The sequence below is a fragment of the Polyodon spathula genome, chromosome 7 (genome assembly GCF_017654505.1).
Source record: "Polyodon spathula isolate WHYD16114869_AA chromosome 7, ASM1765450v1, whole genome shotgun sequence".
NCBI classification, from domain to species: Eukaryota; Metazoa; Chordata; class Actinopteri; order Acipenseriformes; family Polyodontidae; genus Polyodon; species Polyodon spathula.
This window is the reverse complement of record NC_054540.1, coordinates 33,941,728-33,959,154: the sequence shown is the minus strand read 5'-3', so window position 1 is coordinate 33,959,154 and position 17,427 is coordinate 33,941,728. Positions and strand designations below refer to the sequence as shown.

At 39.3% G+C, this 17,427-nt stretch overlaps 1 protein-coding gene across 4 annotated transcripts in view; it reads left to right on the top strand.

Annotated features, from left to right (window-relative positions):
• LOC121318569 (ras association domain-containing protein 3-like) overlaps positions 1–3,848 on the top strand; it is an 83,433-nt gene extending 79,585 nt beyond the window's left edge. For all 4 annotated transcript variants that reach the window (XM_041255382.1, XM_041255383.1, XM_041255385.1 and 1 more), the window contains 2 exons: positions 1,668–1,783; positions 3,329–3,848. In XM_041255382.1, coding sequence (XP_041111316.1) covers positions 1,668–1,783; positions 3,329–3,478 — 266 coding nt within the window. In that variant the 3' untranslated portion in view covers positions 3,479–3,848. The remainder of the gene's footprint in view (positions 1–1,667; positions 1,784–3,328) is intronic.
• Positions 3,849–17,427: the final 13,579 nt, after the last annotated feature.

The following is a 17,427-nucleotide window of genomic DNA, read 5'->3' as shown; positions in this document are numbered from 1 at the left end:
GATTACCCAGTGTTGAATATACTAGTGGTTTAATTTACTGACTCGTATCAGCAGCTACACCCACGTCTAAAGAAATACAAAAGACACTTTTGTTTTGTGTCAGATCGCTAGATTAACACATCACGGTCTAGGCATGTTTAGAAAACGTGTGGACCACTGGACACTCTGGATTCAGATACCGCACAGAGTAGACTCGCAGAATTAAATCAGAGATTTGAAAAACATCATGCTTAAACTCCTGTTGACTTGCGTCCTCCCTTTTATTGCCCAAATTCCTGGTTCAGTTGCTGTCTAGACTGTGTTTAGAACACATTCACGCATTGTTCACGGTCACATGCTCTTGTCTTTCAGTGTGCTTCTCTGGTACCAGCAGAGCACTGGAAAGGAGCGCCTCTGCTGACTTTTCACAACGAGTGAGCACGAGACCAGTAATGCAATCCGTGGCATGTGATCTGATTTGTCTTCTTGCAGTGTGACCCTGTGAATCTGGTCCCGCAGTGAAATGTCAGCTTGAGCTGTGAAGGCTGTTAACCTTTTTGGGATTTGTCTTTAATTACAATAGCAGCGATGCATCCGAAAGGGTGTGTGTGCGCGCGTGCGCATGTGGAAGCTCAAATTACGAAAACAATAGTCTTCCAGGACAGCCTTGGAAACCTCATTGTTTCATCTTTTTGCTTTTAACCAATCCATTTTGCTATTCTAATGCAAGTTACAGTACTGTTTTACTTTTAGGTTTGCTTTGCATCCTGTACTGCAGTTAATAAGATTGTAAACATGCAGTTCTGTTGAGGGTTTCATCAGGAATCACTGGTGTCTATTTTAATAATCTGTTCATTAGCATACCTTTGATACAGCCACCTGAAATATTATATTAATCTGATTCCACTGTATTTGTTTTTTATAATGTTTAGTCATAACAGGTTAAATGCTCCTAGGATAGAAAACACCAGTGGGGTTATTGTATTTTTGGAGCGCGACGGTATTTAGATCAGTCAGAAGCTTTGTTTAATGTATCAACTGAGGTTCTCAAACATGTTTTGTTTTGTTTTCTGGGACTCCCAATTTAAAATGTGTCCAGGGATGGAAACAAGAGCCCTATTGCATAACAGTTTCACCCATTCCAGTTTGTAAAATGAGCTTGACTAGCCACAGTGTATAGGTGACTAGCTCAGGTTCTCTCAGGTCAGACTCTTATTAAACTTCTAGTGAAACCAGGAATGGAAGTCTTATTTTCATCCCTGGGTGTCCCCTACAGAAAACTGAGCAAAAGGTTAATTGCAAGAAAGCTGTCCTGCGGTGGCAGTGAATGTTTATTGTGTAGTTACTCTATGGCCTGACCCTCACCACAACGATGAAATACCTCCTGTTTCGTATACTGCTTTTAGAGAAGTTTCTAGAATTACCTGGGCAACCTTTGCAGACACACATCTTGAAGTCCACTGTATTAACTGACCGCTGAAATGCATTGAATACATCCTGCTGGACTCTGCAACAGTTCTGTGCTTTGTTGCGGAAGAGAATTTGGCAGGGGTACATGGTTTAATGTGAACTCCTGATTGCTGAATATTTAATTTGTTTTTAAAGACAAGGCCTGTTAAAGCAGGGTGACACAGTGTGTATTCAGAGGTGCAGTTTTCAGTTTTTTTTTTTTTTTCCCCTCCCCTCAGTGTATGTGTGTAAGTTGTCGGATGGGGAGCACCCACTGTACCTGCGATTGCTGGCGGGACCTGACACAGACACTCTGAGCTTTGTACTGCGCGAGCAACAGACAGGAGAAGTGATGGTAAGACACTGCACCATTATCACTGCATTACATCCACAGTCATTTCTTGTACAGGCGACTCTGCCTCTGTTTTTTCTTGTTTACCTCGTGATTCTGAACTCTTCACTGGTATCCCTGTCTTACTCTTTCAGTCGGCAGCTGTAACCAGTGACATTTCAAATGCCCTGTTTTTATTTCGTGCTCTTATCACGATATCACTTGGGGGTATTAGCTTCTTCCTCCTCTCGTTTTTGGATCACCTGGAATCTTTTGGCATCAAAAACCTAGAAGTTGATCCAAGAGAATTCAAGAAGAAAAATCATATTTAACAGTGAAAAGAGCTTCTTGTAAATATATACAGAGTTTTATATTTTATGTAGGGGGTTTTAGGGTTAAATCCAGGAAACAAACTTATGAAATGGAAAATTGTGTAAAAACAACAATTATACACGTGGCAATCCCTTTTAATTATATTGTGAAGTCTCTTTGTGTCTGACAGTTGGGTATACAGCTATTGTCAAACGTTTTGCATCACCCTGTAGAGTGAACTAATGAAACCTGCTGAAATAATATGTTAACATATTGAATTACATACTGCTCTGTAGTTTTTCCATATACTAGCTGTCAAATTGTCTCCATCCTAAAATTTTAGGTGAAGCAAAACATTTGACCATAACTGTAGTTAACCTGATACACCTAGAACCTGATATTAAAACTTTTATTTGACAACAAAAATCATCTAAAGAAAAACGCTATACAGATATATTTACTTTAGTCTGAACTTGTATAGTGTTGATTCCCAGTCCCACCTGGAGTTCAGAACAGAATACAAATCTACACTGAGAGTCCAAAGTCCTCAAACCTAATTAAAACCATAAAATGAGAACTTTATCAAATTATAACCTCAAAGAAAGAATAAAGGGGACATGTTTTTTTGACCCTCTCTCTCTCTCTCTCTCTCTCTCTCTCTCTCTCTCTCTCTCTCTCTCTCTTATTCATAAGACTTGCTGGTTTAGGTTGGAGACTATGTCCCTAAATTGCATATCTAATCTAGGCACATGTGAAGAATGCAGTTATGCAAAAAAAAAAAAATAAGACTAGTTTTAAGTTAACAAGGTTGGACACAATCGTCCTTCATTCAAACACTGCAGAATCCAGTCAAGATTTTGACTTCTGTCCGTTCAAAACAGCAGACTGCTCTAGTAGTATAGAAAAGAGCTCCATACAAAACAGTAGCCCAGTAAACTGCTGGAAAAAAAAATCTAAATCTAAGCCCATTTGTATTAAGTTTTCAGTACGACACACACTGTAAAGTCACATGGTGCTGAATAGAGAGAGCTGCACTACACAGATACACACATACATTGGCATGATTCTTAGTAATTAATTTTGTCCTGTGTTCTGGAATAATATTTGTTTGTGGGTGTTGACTCTTTGTAGATAACTGCTTTGGACATGAGCCTTGCAACATAAGCTGAAGAATGCCTTGGCTGCACACTTTAATGAGCTCACTGCACACCCTGATCTCTCCTGCTGTCTTTCTAACATGCACTCTCCCACCCGCAGTGGGACGCCTTTTCTATTCCAGAGCTCCAGAACTTCGTTCGGATTCTGGACAAAGAGGAACGGGACCACCTGCGCTCCCTGACGAGGCGTTATGCCACCTACAAGCAGAAACTGGAGGAGGCGATGCAAGGAGAGAGGAAGCCAGGCTAACAGGGAGCCAAACAAAGCTTGGAGGCCACAGTAGCATGCATTTAGCAGGGACTGGCATGTGAATGCAGGACTGGCTGCTTTGGAAAAATAAATGGAGTGCTTTTATTTGGTGCACGGGCTACCATAAACTGGAACTTTTGGATCTGAGCAGTTGGTTGCATTTAACAGCTTGCACGCTACAAATATTTATTGACGTCTGCAAGTGTGTTAATGTTACTTGTCATCTAGCAGTCTGCCTGCCTGTCTCGGCAGGTTACCTCTGCAGCCTGTGAATCTGAAAGACAATATTTGGTCAGTCAATTGTTTTTATTTTATTTGTATTTTATTGTATATGATATTTTGTAATTGTAATTTTTTTCGTCACTTTTTATTTATTAGACAGGAGTGGAGAAAAGAAAGTGTGTGTGTGTACACATATATATATATATATATATATATATATATATATATATATATATATATATATATATATATATATATATATATATATATATGTGTAGATACTGTTTTTTTTTTTTTTTTTTTTTTTTTTTTTTTTTTTGATTTTTAACTAAGACATCTTTTGACAAACTGTCTGCGTCCAAGTGACCTGCGTAAGCTTTCGGAGCTGTGGGTTGTTCCAGTTGGAATGCCGACGTGTCAGAGATGAGTGTTTGCGCGTTCCAGTAAGGGCAGCATTGGAGAGATGTTGATAGGATGGGTCTGAGCAGGGTGAGTGTGTGGGGCGAGATGTGAAGGTGGAAGAATGGAAGATGGGGAGTGTGGGTTGAAGGATTGGAGCAGGTGAGGGAAGCTGGTCTGAGGGAAGATGGCTAGGGACGAAAGGAAAAGTAAGTAGGTCATGGGATCGGGAATTAGGCAGTGAGCAAAGGCAGCGAGCCTGCGACTGCAATTTGAAACGTTTGCTTCATTATTTGTGAAATCGGGTCAGTTAGAAACCAGTTTGTTTGGACACTCTCTACAGTAAGAATGTTTTAAGTAGGGGGTATTAATCTCAGGAGTGAAACACAGCCTGGCAGGTAGAGTTTAATCTGAAAGTAGAAGAGGAAGGTAAAGCAGTCTTTTTTTAAACCTGTGTTCTGATACCATGCAGAGAGGACGGTTAACACCAGCATTTGTAAACGTGTTTTGACAATACCACGCAAAGAAAGACCAGTTTCTTTAAGGAAGCTGCCATGTGTGGATGTGCAAAGACAGACTATACTGAGAATTTAAAGGAGGCAAGGGATGGAGGTGAATTCATTCATTTTAACTTTAGCACTGCCTTTGACAATCAAATGAAACCCAGGGCAAAACCTCATGTAGGTGGCAGCAGCATTTCAGTTCATCGGTTGACCACCTGATGTCCAAAGACACATTGGGCTGTAAAGTATGCAAGATGAAGCCCTATGATTTTTTTTTATTGCCTAACAAGGGTTTTTACAAACAATCTGACTTAATATTACATTGATGCACAATCACAATCAGCTCCATGCAGTCCTTGTAAAATCACAATCTGCTGTTTTTTTTTTTTTTTTTTTTTTTGTTTCTTCCTAATTTTATATAGTAGAAAGCTTGAACCCTTAATCTCACTTCAAGCTGTGAACACAGGATTGTGATATACAGCAGCCTGAACAGTTGTAAATACTTGTTTCATCACAGCCTTGCATGTATTTTTGTCACAGTTTTCACCTTATTTCCTGCCTAGAATACCCGGTCCTTTAAAATCTAAGGCTGCTGATCACATGCAAGCCACTGTCTTTCTAGTCTTTCATATTTCACATCGTTCAATTAGTACTGTATGACGATTCTCTGACTGGTACTGATTCACAATACAAGCACTGGCACTGATCTGCAAACATGCTGTACGAGGGAGACCAACCTGTCAAAGGCTTGGTTTGTTTCACCCCAAGGGGGACATCTCGTGGGCAAGCACTGTACTGCACGCTTACCGGTTATTTAATTTGTATAATATGCCAGTTTGTTAACTTTGTTAGGGTGATCAAATACTGTTTAATTTATTTTGTTTTAACCAAAGACTTATGATACTTTTAAAGAGCAGTGAACTTGATGTTTAGTGGAATCAGTCAATTAAAGGATGGCCAATCAAGACTTCTACAATCCATTGTTTTATCCTATAACTGGATTGTGGTAGCTTTCTGGAACGTCCTGTGTTGTAGGTCAAGTTTAATCCATGGTCTGGCTGCAATTGGACTATGTGACCTACATCACAGGAAGTTAAATCTACACATCCTGAAAAAAGCTAGTAAAGAACCAAAATACTACTGGCATTGGATAAAGGGTGGGGGTGTTGCAATACTATTAAGAGGGAAGAATAAGGGTTTTTAAGCTTTGGTTTGCCCTTTAAGTAATTTTTAGGCACTTTTTTCACAGGCATTTCTTAAGCCATTTATGACAATCTGTTTCAGCGCCTGTGGAAGTTCTGTACTGGGCAGAGTGTAGTGTGGGCAGCAACACTCACACGTGGATTTAATATGAATATTGTAGCACACTTGTCGGCTGTATTTTGTGAAAACTAATCAGCAAGTGAATTTGGGGCACTTTACCACACCTTTTCAGGGATTCTCTGTGTGTGTGTTTTTTTTTTATTTATAATTAATGCTGCGACTGCTGTAAATGATTGACTGTTTAAGCAAGACAGTTAATTTATGTATTCCTGCTTGTAGTTTTCAAAAAGCTAACCTAGCAATGGTTGTGGTGATTTTAATAAAACTTTTTTTTTTTTTTTTTTTTTTTTTTTTTTTTTTTTTTTACTATGAAATTGTGAAACTACAGTTTGCTGTAAAGAAGCGGTATCTTGTAAAGTTTGTCCCCCTCAGCTGGCTATAAATTGGATTTCGGTTAAACAAGGATGGGGTTGATACTAAAGCAGGTGTTAAATGGGTCCAAGTTACTGGGGCTGTAATAAGAACATGTCTGTTGATACGATTATTTGGGGACATGTTTAGGTCAGTATTGTTGAGGAAGGGAAGACAGGTTCTTTCAGTAAGGCAGTATATGTTATGCACTAATGTTTCCTATGAATAGAAATAATACAGCTCTCTTGATTAGGGCAATACACAAATACAAGGCAATGGGTGCTTGTTTAATCGTTTCACACTGGTTAAAAAAAAGTGTCTATGTATGTGTGTATATATATATATATATATATATATATATATATATATATATATATATATATATATATATATATATATATATATATATATATATATATATATATATATATATATAGACACACACAGTGGCTTGCAAAAGTATTCAGACCCCTGACCAATTCTCTCATATTACTGAATTACAATTGAATGGTACATTGAAATTTCTTTCTCTTCTATATTTTATTTTAAAACACTTAAACTCAAAATCAGTTATTGTAAGGTGACATTGGTTTTATGTTGGGAAATATTTTTAAGAAAAATAAAAAACTGAAATATCTTGCTTGCATAAGTATTCAACCACCACACATTAATATTTGGTAGAGCCACCTTTCGCTGCAATAACAGCTTTAAGTCTTTTGGGGTAAGTATGTACCAGCTTTGCACACAGTGTCGGAGTGATTTTGGCCAATTCTTCTTGGCAGATTTGCTCCAGGTTGTTCAGGTTGGTTGAACGCTTGTGGACCGCAATTTCCAAATAGTGCCACAGATTCTTAATGGGATTGAGATCAGGACTTTGACTGGGCCACTGTAGGACATTCACCTTTTTGTTCTTGAGCCAATCCAATGTTGCTTTGGTTTTGTGCTTTGGATCATTGTCCTGCTGAAAGGTGAATTTCCTCCCAAGATTCAGTTTTTTAGTGGACTGGAGCAGATTCTCTTGCAGTATTTTCCTGTATTTTGCTCCATCCATTCTTCCTTCAATTGTAACAAGATGCCCAGTCCCTGCTGATGAGAAGCATCCCCACAGCATGATGCTGCCACCACTATACTTCACTGTAGGGATGGTGTGTCTTGAGGCTTGGGCATTGTTAGGTTTGTGCCACACATAGCGCTTTGAGTTTTGGCCAAAAAGCTCTATCTTGATCTCATCTGACCACAAAACCTTTTCCCACATCGCAGCTGGGTCACTCTCATGCTTTCTAGCAAACTCCAGACATGCTTTCAGGTGGTACTTTTTGAGTAACTGCTTCTTTCTTGCCACCCTCCCATACAGGCCAGTGTTATGCAGAGCTCTTGATATGGTTGACTGGTGCACCATTACTCCATTCCCAGCCACTGAACTCTGTAGCTCCTTCAAAGTGATTGTTGGCCTCTCTGTGGCTTCTCTCACAAGTCTCCTTGTTTGAGTGATGAGTTTTTAGGGACGGCCTTTACTTGGCAGTGCCTGGGTGGTGTGATGCAGCTTCCACTTCTTGATTATTGATCCACAGATTCACAGCCTTACCAATGATCCTTCAACAGTGGGGTGTTTATCCAGAAATGTGACAGCAACTTTAATGGTTCGCAGGTGGAGGCCAATGGTAAGGTAATTGTGTCCTCGTTAAGGCAATTTCTTTCATCGGTGCAAACTGGGAGCTTCCACAGCACAGGGGTTGAATACTTATGCAAGCAAGATATTTCAGTTTTTTATTTATGTCACCTTACAATAATTGATTCTGAGTTTCAGTGTTTAAAAATAAAATATCAAACAGAACGAAATTTCAATGTACCATTTGTAATTCAGTAATATGAGAGAATTGGTCAGGGGTCTGAATACTTTTGCAAGGCACTGTGTGTGTATATGTATGTGTGTATGTGTATATATATATACATATATATATATATATATATATATATATATATATATATATATATATATACACATATATATACACACACTAATGCTTTTACTAAAGTGCTATACTGTATGGCTTGATCTGTAAGTGTTAATTTCAGGAAATAATAAAAAATAAAAAAAAAAATTCTGGTAAACATTTACGATATTGATGGTACAAAAAAAATATTCAAAATATGTTGGCTTGCAAGAAAGGTTTGAGCAATTGTTTGAAATTCTAAGGTTTTCTGATTCTCTTTGTGGTCGATGCAAGTCGAGATTTTATAGGTAACTTTTTTCAGATTTGTTACCAAATGTGGCTTTTTTTAAAAACAAAAACAAACAAGAGGCGCTGTTCATCTATTAAAATCTTATTAATTAAATGATCTTTTGAAATTCAAGCTAAAGAATATTTATTGTACTGTATGTCTTGCCTATCGCTCATTTCCATTGCAGTTTTGAGAGAAACACATTCTGTAGCAAACATGTCTTATACACACAATCTGGTACTGCACAGGGTTAAAATTTCTCTGTTTGCTTGACTTCCTCTCATGAAGACTGTTACTGTTTCACTTCATGGGTTGTTTCACCTGTGCTGGTGTCTTCTGAGTCCAAGCGTGTCATTGGGGTCAATAGGGGAAGCAGCTAGTTGGATGATGACAGGAAAGAAGCAATTGAAGATACCGTGCAACTGACTCTCCAGGTAAAATGAAAGCGCAAGAATACATAAAGCCTGCTTGCAAACAGTTATTTAACCTAGTGTAGTACTATATCTATTTTTAAAAATGAACACAGTCCATGGTTCAAAACTGCACGTTAGACTCGTACAACTAATGACTGCATGACAGGCAAGATTCAAGTCATTATTTTGTTTGGTATAGTCACTTCAAACCACTGTATATGTTGCCATTTGTTTCTGAAACAGCTGAGAAGGAGGGGGAGAAGAGACTCCCCTGACTTGTGCAAATGTCTTGTCTGTACTGTCCAGCCTGAGGTGTAGGAGTAATGTTTGCAGTTATTGTTGCTTCTTGTTGACTTTCTGCAGCCCCTCCTTTTGAAGAGGAGGAGATCCGGTAACAAGCGTTATTATAGAATGAGACAAAGAAAGCATGTACCTGTAACTTAAAGTATTGTATCCTAAAGAATAACACTAAAGAAACCACTTTGTGGCTTGGAACTTGGTTTCAAGCCACTGCATGTTACACCAGGGGAGACTTGAGGTTTTGATACAGCAAAGTTGCCTCAAACTTGGTCTCCTGGAAGCAGGATTCAAGCCACTGTTCTGAAAAAGTGACTTTGCGTTTCCTCGGCGCTAGTAATTCAATATGTTAACGTAACATTATTCAGCAGGTTTCATTCGACTTTATGAAGCAAAATTAGTTAATTCTGTATAGGATGATGCAAAACCTTAGGCCATAGCTGTAGTTTTTATTGCAACAATAATAAATACAAAAAAAGAAAAAAACATTTTCCCCTCTCTCTGAGTGTGTACGGAAAAATTAACTAGTTTTATAAAAATAAAATAAAAATAAAACCCCTTCTAGCAGTGTGCGCCCTTGTGGAGATTTCTCTGATCTTCAACCGCCTGTTGTGCCAGTTACTTACCATTCACCCCCTCCCCAAGCTACCCCCTGCTCTGAGATTCTGCATCACATACAAAGGCTCCTCCAAGACACTGTATGTTTCATCTTGATGCAAGCTAACTGCAGACTGGTGGCGGTTTTTGCTATGAAAGTTTTGTTTTTTCTCCCCTTTTGAGGTGTTTGATGTGAAAAGCTGACCTGTTACAGTACCAGCAAAGAACCAGCTCATGAGGTTTGTTTTAAGAATTACCACCAAGTTTCTTCTTCTATTGAACAGAAAATGCATCTCAAACCACCAGTCCAGTCTTTGAAACCGAGAATGCACAATGCAGTTCCTAATGTTTCCCTGCTGTGATGGGAATGAAGGGTCTGCCTCACCTACACTTTCCTAGGTTTCAATGTCTTCTCTGTTTAATACCCTATTCTGACTAGTCAATGTGATTTTATTGTTTCTACTACAAAAATTTACCACTCTGATTATTCCAGCATGCTACCGAAATGACTGCTGAAGACTGATTTTCGGAAGTGAGGAAGCATGTTAGTTTTGCACTGTGGTGAAGCCTACAGGGGAAGCATTGTGCACTGAAGCCTAACATACTTTTCAATTAAACGCTAACTCTGCTGCTGCACCTGCTAATATTTCAAAAAATACTCCAGACGCCGACTTCTTCATGTTTTCAGTGTTTTGGAAACTTACTGGGCAAAATCTATTGTATAATTAAAACCTTTATCTTCATCTTCATAATTATCGGGACACATACATTTTCTATGGGAGGCCCTCCACGTAAAAACAAAAAAACAAAAAAAAACAAAAACAAACGTTATTTAGTACAAGTTTCAAATATTTAGTACATGTTCTAATTTTACTTTATCTGTTTTAATTCTGATTATTACACATGAGTTGGTCAATCAGATCACTGAAAATGAAATGAGAATCAATGAATTTAAAGAAAAGAGTATGTGTAATAAATTATCCAATTAAAAGTCGCCTTACATCTGCCATTCTGGCCCAATTCGTGGCGGTATATGTACTTGGCTTTGGGTAAAGTCTAGTGAAAGATGGATAGACCCGGACCCTCAGAGACCACATCAGCCGGCAGTTTCAGAACCTTAGAAATTTCTTTAATTCAGTGGTAACCACTGGAACTAATATTTTCAAAACATTTTAATCAAATGTTGAGGTTCTACTATAAAATAACCAACCCCTGCATAGGCACTACTGTACAATGACCAGCCCCGATGTAGAAAATGTGTAGTTCATTTACATTTCTGTGCACATACTATTGTATGTATTCTGATTGGCCCAAATCAATAAGTGTACTAAATATTTGAAACGTACTTAATGCGTTTCTGACCAGGATGGCCTTGCATAGTTTTTTGCAACTCTCTAGGTCAAGTACGATCGTGGGTAGCGTAGAAGAAAAAATCTTGCTTTGAGGGAGTAATTCTACAAAGCTGTATTTGTCACTCTGTCAAAGACTCGTATCTTGAAGGCCATTTGAAGTACTGACTTCACATGCGCAGTTATATAAACACATTAAGCTAAATATGTTGGTGGCCTTGACTTGGCTTCTTACCAGAATATGTTAGCCAGAACACAAACAGCACTTTGTTTGAGCTGCTGTCTTAATACATTGTACATGAGAGACCTACCTAGCAAACACAAGTGTGCAGCAGGTAAGATGCATGTCTGTTTATTAGCTGTGACTGCTTTTGAATAAGTCCTTTGAATTGAAGTACACAGTGGAGCTATGCCTTCTGGGGGTGGTTTTCCGCAACGTTGCTATTTCATATAATGCAAGTGTAACACATTTTATTGTACTTTATTTCTTTAAGGATTCAGTGAAAAATTGGCATATTTTAAAAAATGTAAAATTTCACAACTTCCATACTGCACCAGTACAGAAATAACTACTGGATTGCTCTATAAAATGTCACAAGCAAACCAAAAGATTACAATAAACAAGTGACTTGCTTTTGTTGTTTAAATACAGTAACGTGGCCTGCAGTCAGTTCAATTCTGGAAAGTAATAACTGGAGGCATGTTGAAATGGGAAGTCAACTCCAGGACTGCAATATAACCGAATCACAGTATAGTGAGGTGCTATATTGTACTGAGGGGCAGGTGTAGTAGCATGGAACTCTCCTCATGTGCAAAGAGTTGCAGATTTCAAGTTACATATAACATTTTATTGTTGTGAGAAGACCTGGTATAGATGGAAAGGCTAAGCACTGCGGAAGAAGAATACGGTTGAACTGCTTGAAGAGTCTATCCTGTGTAGAGCTGTCATCTGATAATGTTCATCAGTCCTTGTGTGCTGTTACCCCAGTTTGATACAGCTGTACAACTCTTCAATTTGATCTCACTGGAGCAGAACAGGACTCCACATCTGGGACTTAAAACTTGGAGAGTGCATCCCATTCAAGCACAATGGAAATGTACTGCTAGGCAGTAGTCCTTATATTATTTGCCAACATTTCCATTTAAAAAATGTTGGTGTCTTGCTTTACTGGCAAGAATTTGTCCAGCTACACATGTGAGAATTATATATAGTCCAGCGGTTTTGCAGACTGAAGCTTTCTTATCTAATGCTGACACAGTGCCTCCACTGAATCTAGTAATACAGTGAATCTAATATAACAATAAAACAAGTACATAGGCTAAAGCCAGTGGTTGAAAAGCACTTATATTGGCATACAGCTATTAAAATAACCATGTATTACCATATTAGGCTAAAACTCAAAACAGTACATATTAACATTACACTTGCAACATTTTTGTATGTAGAAAATAACACTGTAACACAGACAATAAGATTAACCCACTACATCCATAACAATCATTTCTGGGAGAAAACAAAATTGATTCTGTTTGGTGGTGTGCTGGTAAGGACAGGCTGTTGCAGATGTAGTATTTATTTATGTATTTGTTTATTTCATTATATTAACATTTAGCTTTTGTAAAGTGTCCTTATGTGAAAAGGTTTATAAATACATTTCTCTTCTTTTAAAAGTTATGATTTTTAACAGTGTTTCAATTTTTTAAATTACCGAAATGCAAAAACACATAAAACAAACATGACAATTTGAACTTAAATAACCTAACGTGTACTTTTTTTCCTTACCAAAAAAAAAAAAAAAAAAACCTCAACACTGTTTATATCACTAACACACATGTCAAATGCAAATCCAAAAGAGCAAACTATTTAGGAAGAAAAACATACAACCCTAGTAGTTTTCTTTGCTTTTTGGGATAAAGTACATTAGCTCTGCACTAGCCTAATTGGAGCGATGTCATTACTTTTGGGACATTATGTAATTGCTCATTACATCTGTTTGATATTGAACTCTCCTTGAACTCGGATGAGCGGCGCCTCAACTTTCATCAGCCGGACTTGAAAACTACAACCTGGCCAGCCACTGTGGACACACTGCGTTCACTATCGGTGACGTGTCAAATGAGGGCTGCTTGTTGCTTCCACGGCAGGGCACCCGTCTCTGAGAGACTTGCTCCATAAAGCCATCTTAATTAGACAAACTATTCCCCTAAGTGGTGATTATTATCAACTGAAAACAGGAAGAAAAGACACACACGACCTGGCTGAGAGCTGGAAATCCACAGGAAAACAATCATGTAAGGCCCGTTCTGTTGCTGATAATAACTCACTCTGGTTTGTGTCATGTTTAGTAAAAATACTGTACTGTTAGATACATTTTATATGTAAAAGGTTGATGTGTCTAGTCGCTCATAGTTTTAGCAACTGCACAGAGTATACAGTACTGGCCTGGTGTTATTTATATTTATTTATTTATTTATTTATTTTGGTGTTTATAAATGAAATAAACAGTGGCGTAGTCCTAAATCAAAAAGTACCAGAACACCAACAAAATATAGATTTCTTAAGCAAAAATGATACACATTCCCATTTTCTTTGTTCATTGAGCTTGATGTAATATTTGATAGGTAATGCATGCATCTCACCGTGAGAGTTTTTACAGGCTCCTCCCCTAGTCAGTGCTGCCAGATTGGCAGTTTTCCAGCCAAATTTACTCCTGGTGTTCCAGCGACTGGCAACGGCTGGGCTGAAGCTGCACCCTGGCAAGTGCCGTTTCTTACAAAGGGAGGTCACCTTCCTGGGTCATTGGGTTGTCGTAAATCGGCACAGATCAACGCGATCAACAGATCAACGTGATTTGGGACTGACTGGCCCCCACTGTCCAACGGCAGCTGAGAGGGTTCCTGGGGCTTTCCTCACTAGCTGCTGCATAAAGGAGAGCCATTCAACTGGACACAGGAGCGGCAGACTGCTATTGACAACCTGCGGGGAGCACCAACTCCAGTCTCCAGTGCTCCCCCTCTTAATGTCAGCCTCCTGTTCACCCTGGACACCAACGCCAGCAACGAGGGGATCGGCGCGGTCCTCTCCCAGCCGGGGCCTGATGGAGAGAAGCTAGTGATGTACTTAACACGTGCTTGATGCTGGGACTAGAGCTCCCCACCCCTGCTGAGCTAGTGAGTATTTATAGATGGCTCCAGGATCACCTGGATACAGTCTACAGTTTCGCCAGTGGACAGTTGCAGGCTGCAGATGTCCGCCAAAAGCAGAACTATGACACTCGGGTGAGGGGGTGGCTCTTTATTTCCGGGGAACTCATCTGGGTGTATAGCCCCAGACGCAAGCGCGGCCTCTGTCCGAAGCTGGAATGTGCTTTGCTCAGACCCTGCCATGTTTTGGAACAAGTGGTGGGGGTGGTGTACTGAGTGCAGCTGCCACCCAGGGGATAGAAAGTGGTGCTGCACTGGGACCGAGGGCGGAACATTGACCTCCCTGACCTTGAAGTTCCCGGCTCTCCCTTGCCTGAGAGCCCTTCACCGGCCAGACTTGACAGCCCTCAGCCCGAGGGAACTGTCAACCCTGGGGATCCCCTTCCTGCACGCCCTCAGCACCAGCGCTGCCTGCCTCGCCGTTTTTGGGACTTTCTTTGACCCCTCGGGGACGAGGAGGATTAAGGGAAGGGCTGTGTAATGACGAGGCAGATAACAGGGTGGCATGCCTGTGATTCGGAGGGAGGGGCTTGGTAGAGTGTTGAAGTTTTGGAGCTGTGGGACTGTTTTTGTGATTATTGAGTCAGACATGCAGAGACTGTTCGCTTTGTGTGTTACCTGCCTGCTTGTTAAACCCTTTATTTATCCTGTGTTTGTTATTGTTTATTTTGTCGAACTGCTCGTTTGTGTATAATAAACCATGCCTTTGAGACCAGAATACCTGCCTGGATTGCTTTCTATACTTCCACGTTACAGTACAAAAAAATCGCAGCAATCTCTAGCAGCACATTGGACTCCTTCACCATAGTAGTCACAGTCACTGCACTCACATCAGAGCCTTTTTATATTAGACGGAGCCTGTTTGAAATAGGTTCTCATCTCCATTAGGATATTCAGGACCATTTTTCCTCCTCTTCATTTCCTTTTGCAGTATTTTCGATGGAGTTTCAGTTAAATTAAGCTTCTTGTTTACGTGTTGGCATTGCTTAGCAGGTATACATTTAGACAAGTCGTACTACAGATGATTATGACCTACTGACCCCAATCGTGTAATGCTCACATGGGAATAGTTGGTAACACTTTATTTTAAGGACCACTTTTTTGTTTATTAACTGTTAACAAAAAGCTAATAAATGTGTTAATGTACATTATGTATTTTCTATTAACTGTCAATTAATAATATATAATAGGCCAGCTAAAACTGCAAACAGCAGAGCCCTGTGGATAATCAATCAAACAGCAGAGCCCTATGGATGATCAAACACCAGGGTTCTATGGATGATCAATCAAAGAGCAGAGCCCTACAGATGATCAAACATCAGAGTTCTATAGACGATCAATAAATACCCGCTGGATCATATGCTTGAAATCGGTTCAAACTGTTACTGTAGTAATGTTTAGCAAATTAAATCAGGTTTTTATTAACCCTAACCCTAACCTTAACCCTAACCCTTAGCTAAAAATGAACAATGCTTGTTAACAGTTAATAAACAAAAAAAAATGGCCTTTAAAATAAATATTTCAACAGTGTGAATTTATAGTGCGGCAAAAAGTAATAATAACAATACATGGGTTATGCTTAATGAGACAATGTTTTATAAAGAAATGGCATCACTGCAGATGCAGTTTGAATGTCTGTACTGGTAGAATTGCACAAAGTATTTGAAAGGCAGCAGGTCAGTCTCTTTAACAAGCAGATCTCACCAATAATATTCAGAACAGGATAACAGATAATATACCAGGGTTAGAAACTCACACTAGCGCTGAAGGAACAACTTCTAACAGTGACCCTGCAGACTCACATGTGAGACTTATTTATTCCAGTAGGATTGGTTCAGAACAGATGTAGCAGGGGCCTGATTGTTCAAAATAATATACCTAAACAAGGAGGGTTCTGAACCCAGGACTGGTTGCAGCAGGGCTTGTGGAAGTGTCTAACCCTGACAAAATGTACTGACAAGGAAAGCGGTCTGGTTTTAATGGGCTAGATAATACACACCCAAGCTGATGGGGATTGTAGATGCAAGTGTTGGTTTTTTTTAATCTAAAGTGATTTTGCAACATATGGAAGTCCCTGTAGTGGATATCTCGTTAGATGTTCAGTGTGTCTCTTCCCAGGCTGCAATCTGCTGCAGCACAGTGAAAGGCAGGTTAAACCGCCACACCAGTACTGCACATGAGCAATTTTAACTTGCACTTTTAATGTTGCGCTGCCTGTGGTCCAAATCAGTAAAGACAAAACCCAAAAAACAGAACCGCTGATCATTCTCTTTTCCTCTTATTCATTAAGAGGAGATATCAGAGTCCGGATAACCACAGGATTCGACATAATCACATGAGAGAAGTGGTCATCAGCTTGTGTAACAACAGAATTGAGCTAGGTTCTGTATTGGGAGTATTCATAGTCCTGATAAACTGCTTTATTGTGTGCTGCTGGTGTTGTGTTTAATTCCGGGTGAGTGACGTGTGGACTCTCCAGCGCACCTGCAGCTGTGATTGTTGGAGTTTACCTCCTGCCTTCTCTGATAGACCCAGAGCCCTTCATGTAAGTCTGAGGGGGGCCTTCAGTTAATGATTGAGGTTATTGTAGACTAAGCTGCAACATCTCACTCGGGGGAAACATTAAATACATACATATCTAAATCAGGGAGGAGTTTGAGAAACCTGTTAAACATAATGGGTCAATTGCAACGAACATTCACGGTTAGTACGCATCAAGCATACTAAATTGCAGACTAGCTATTACAGTACTTTCCTGGGGATTATCCCAAGATGAAGATTAAGTTAGTTCCAATTACAACAAACAAAGGAGTTGAGGATCAGCTGATCCTCAGGGTTAGTATACAACAGAGGAACAAGACCTCAAACCTCAAGTGTGTGTGCGCACAAACAGATTGATTCCAGTTCATTGTAGTTCAAAGGATTTATGTGATTAAGCAAATTGTTTTCAGAAAAAAATTAAAATAAAACAACAATTAAAAAATCATACATATGTAAGACATAAACGTAATAATGCAAAAAAGTAATTGCATAGGCTAACAAATTCATTTTCATTCAATTAAAATGCA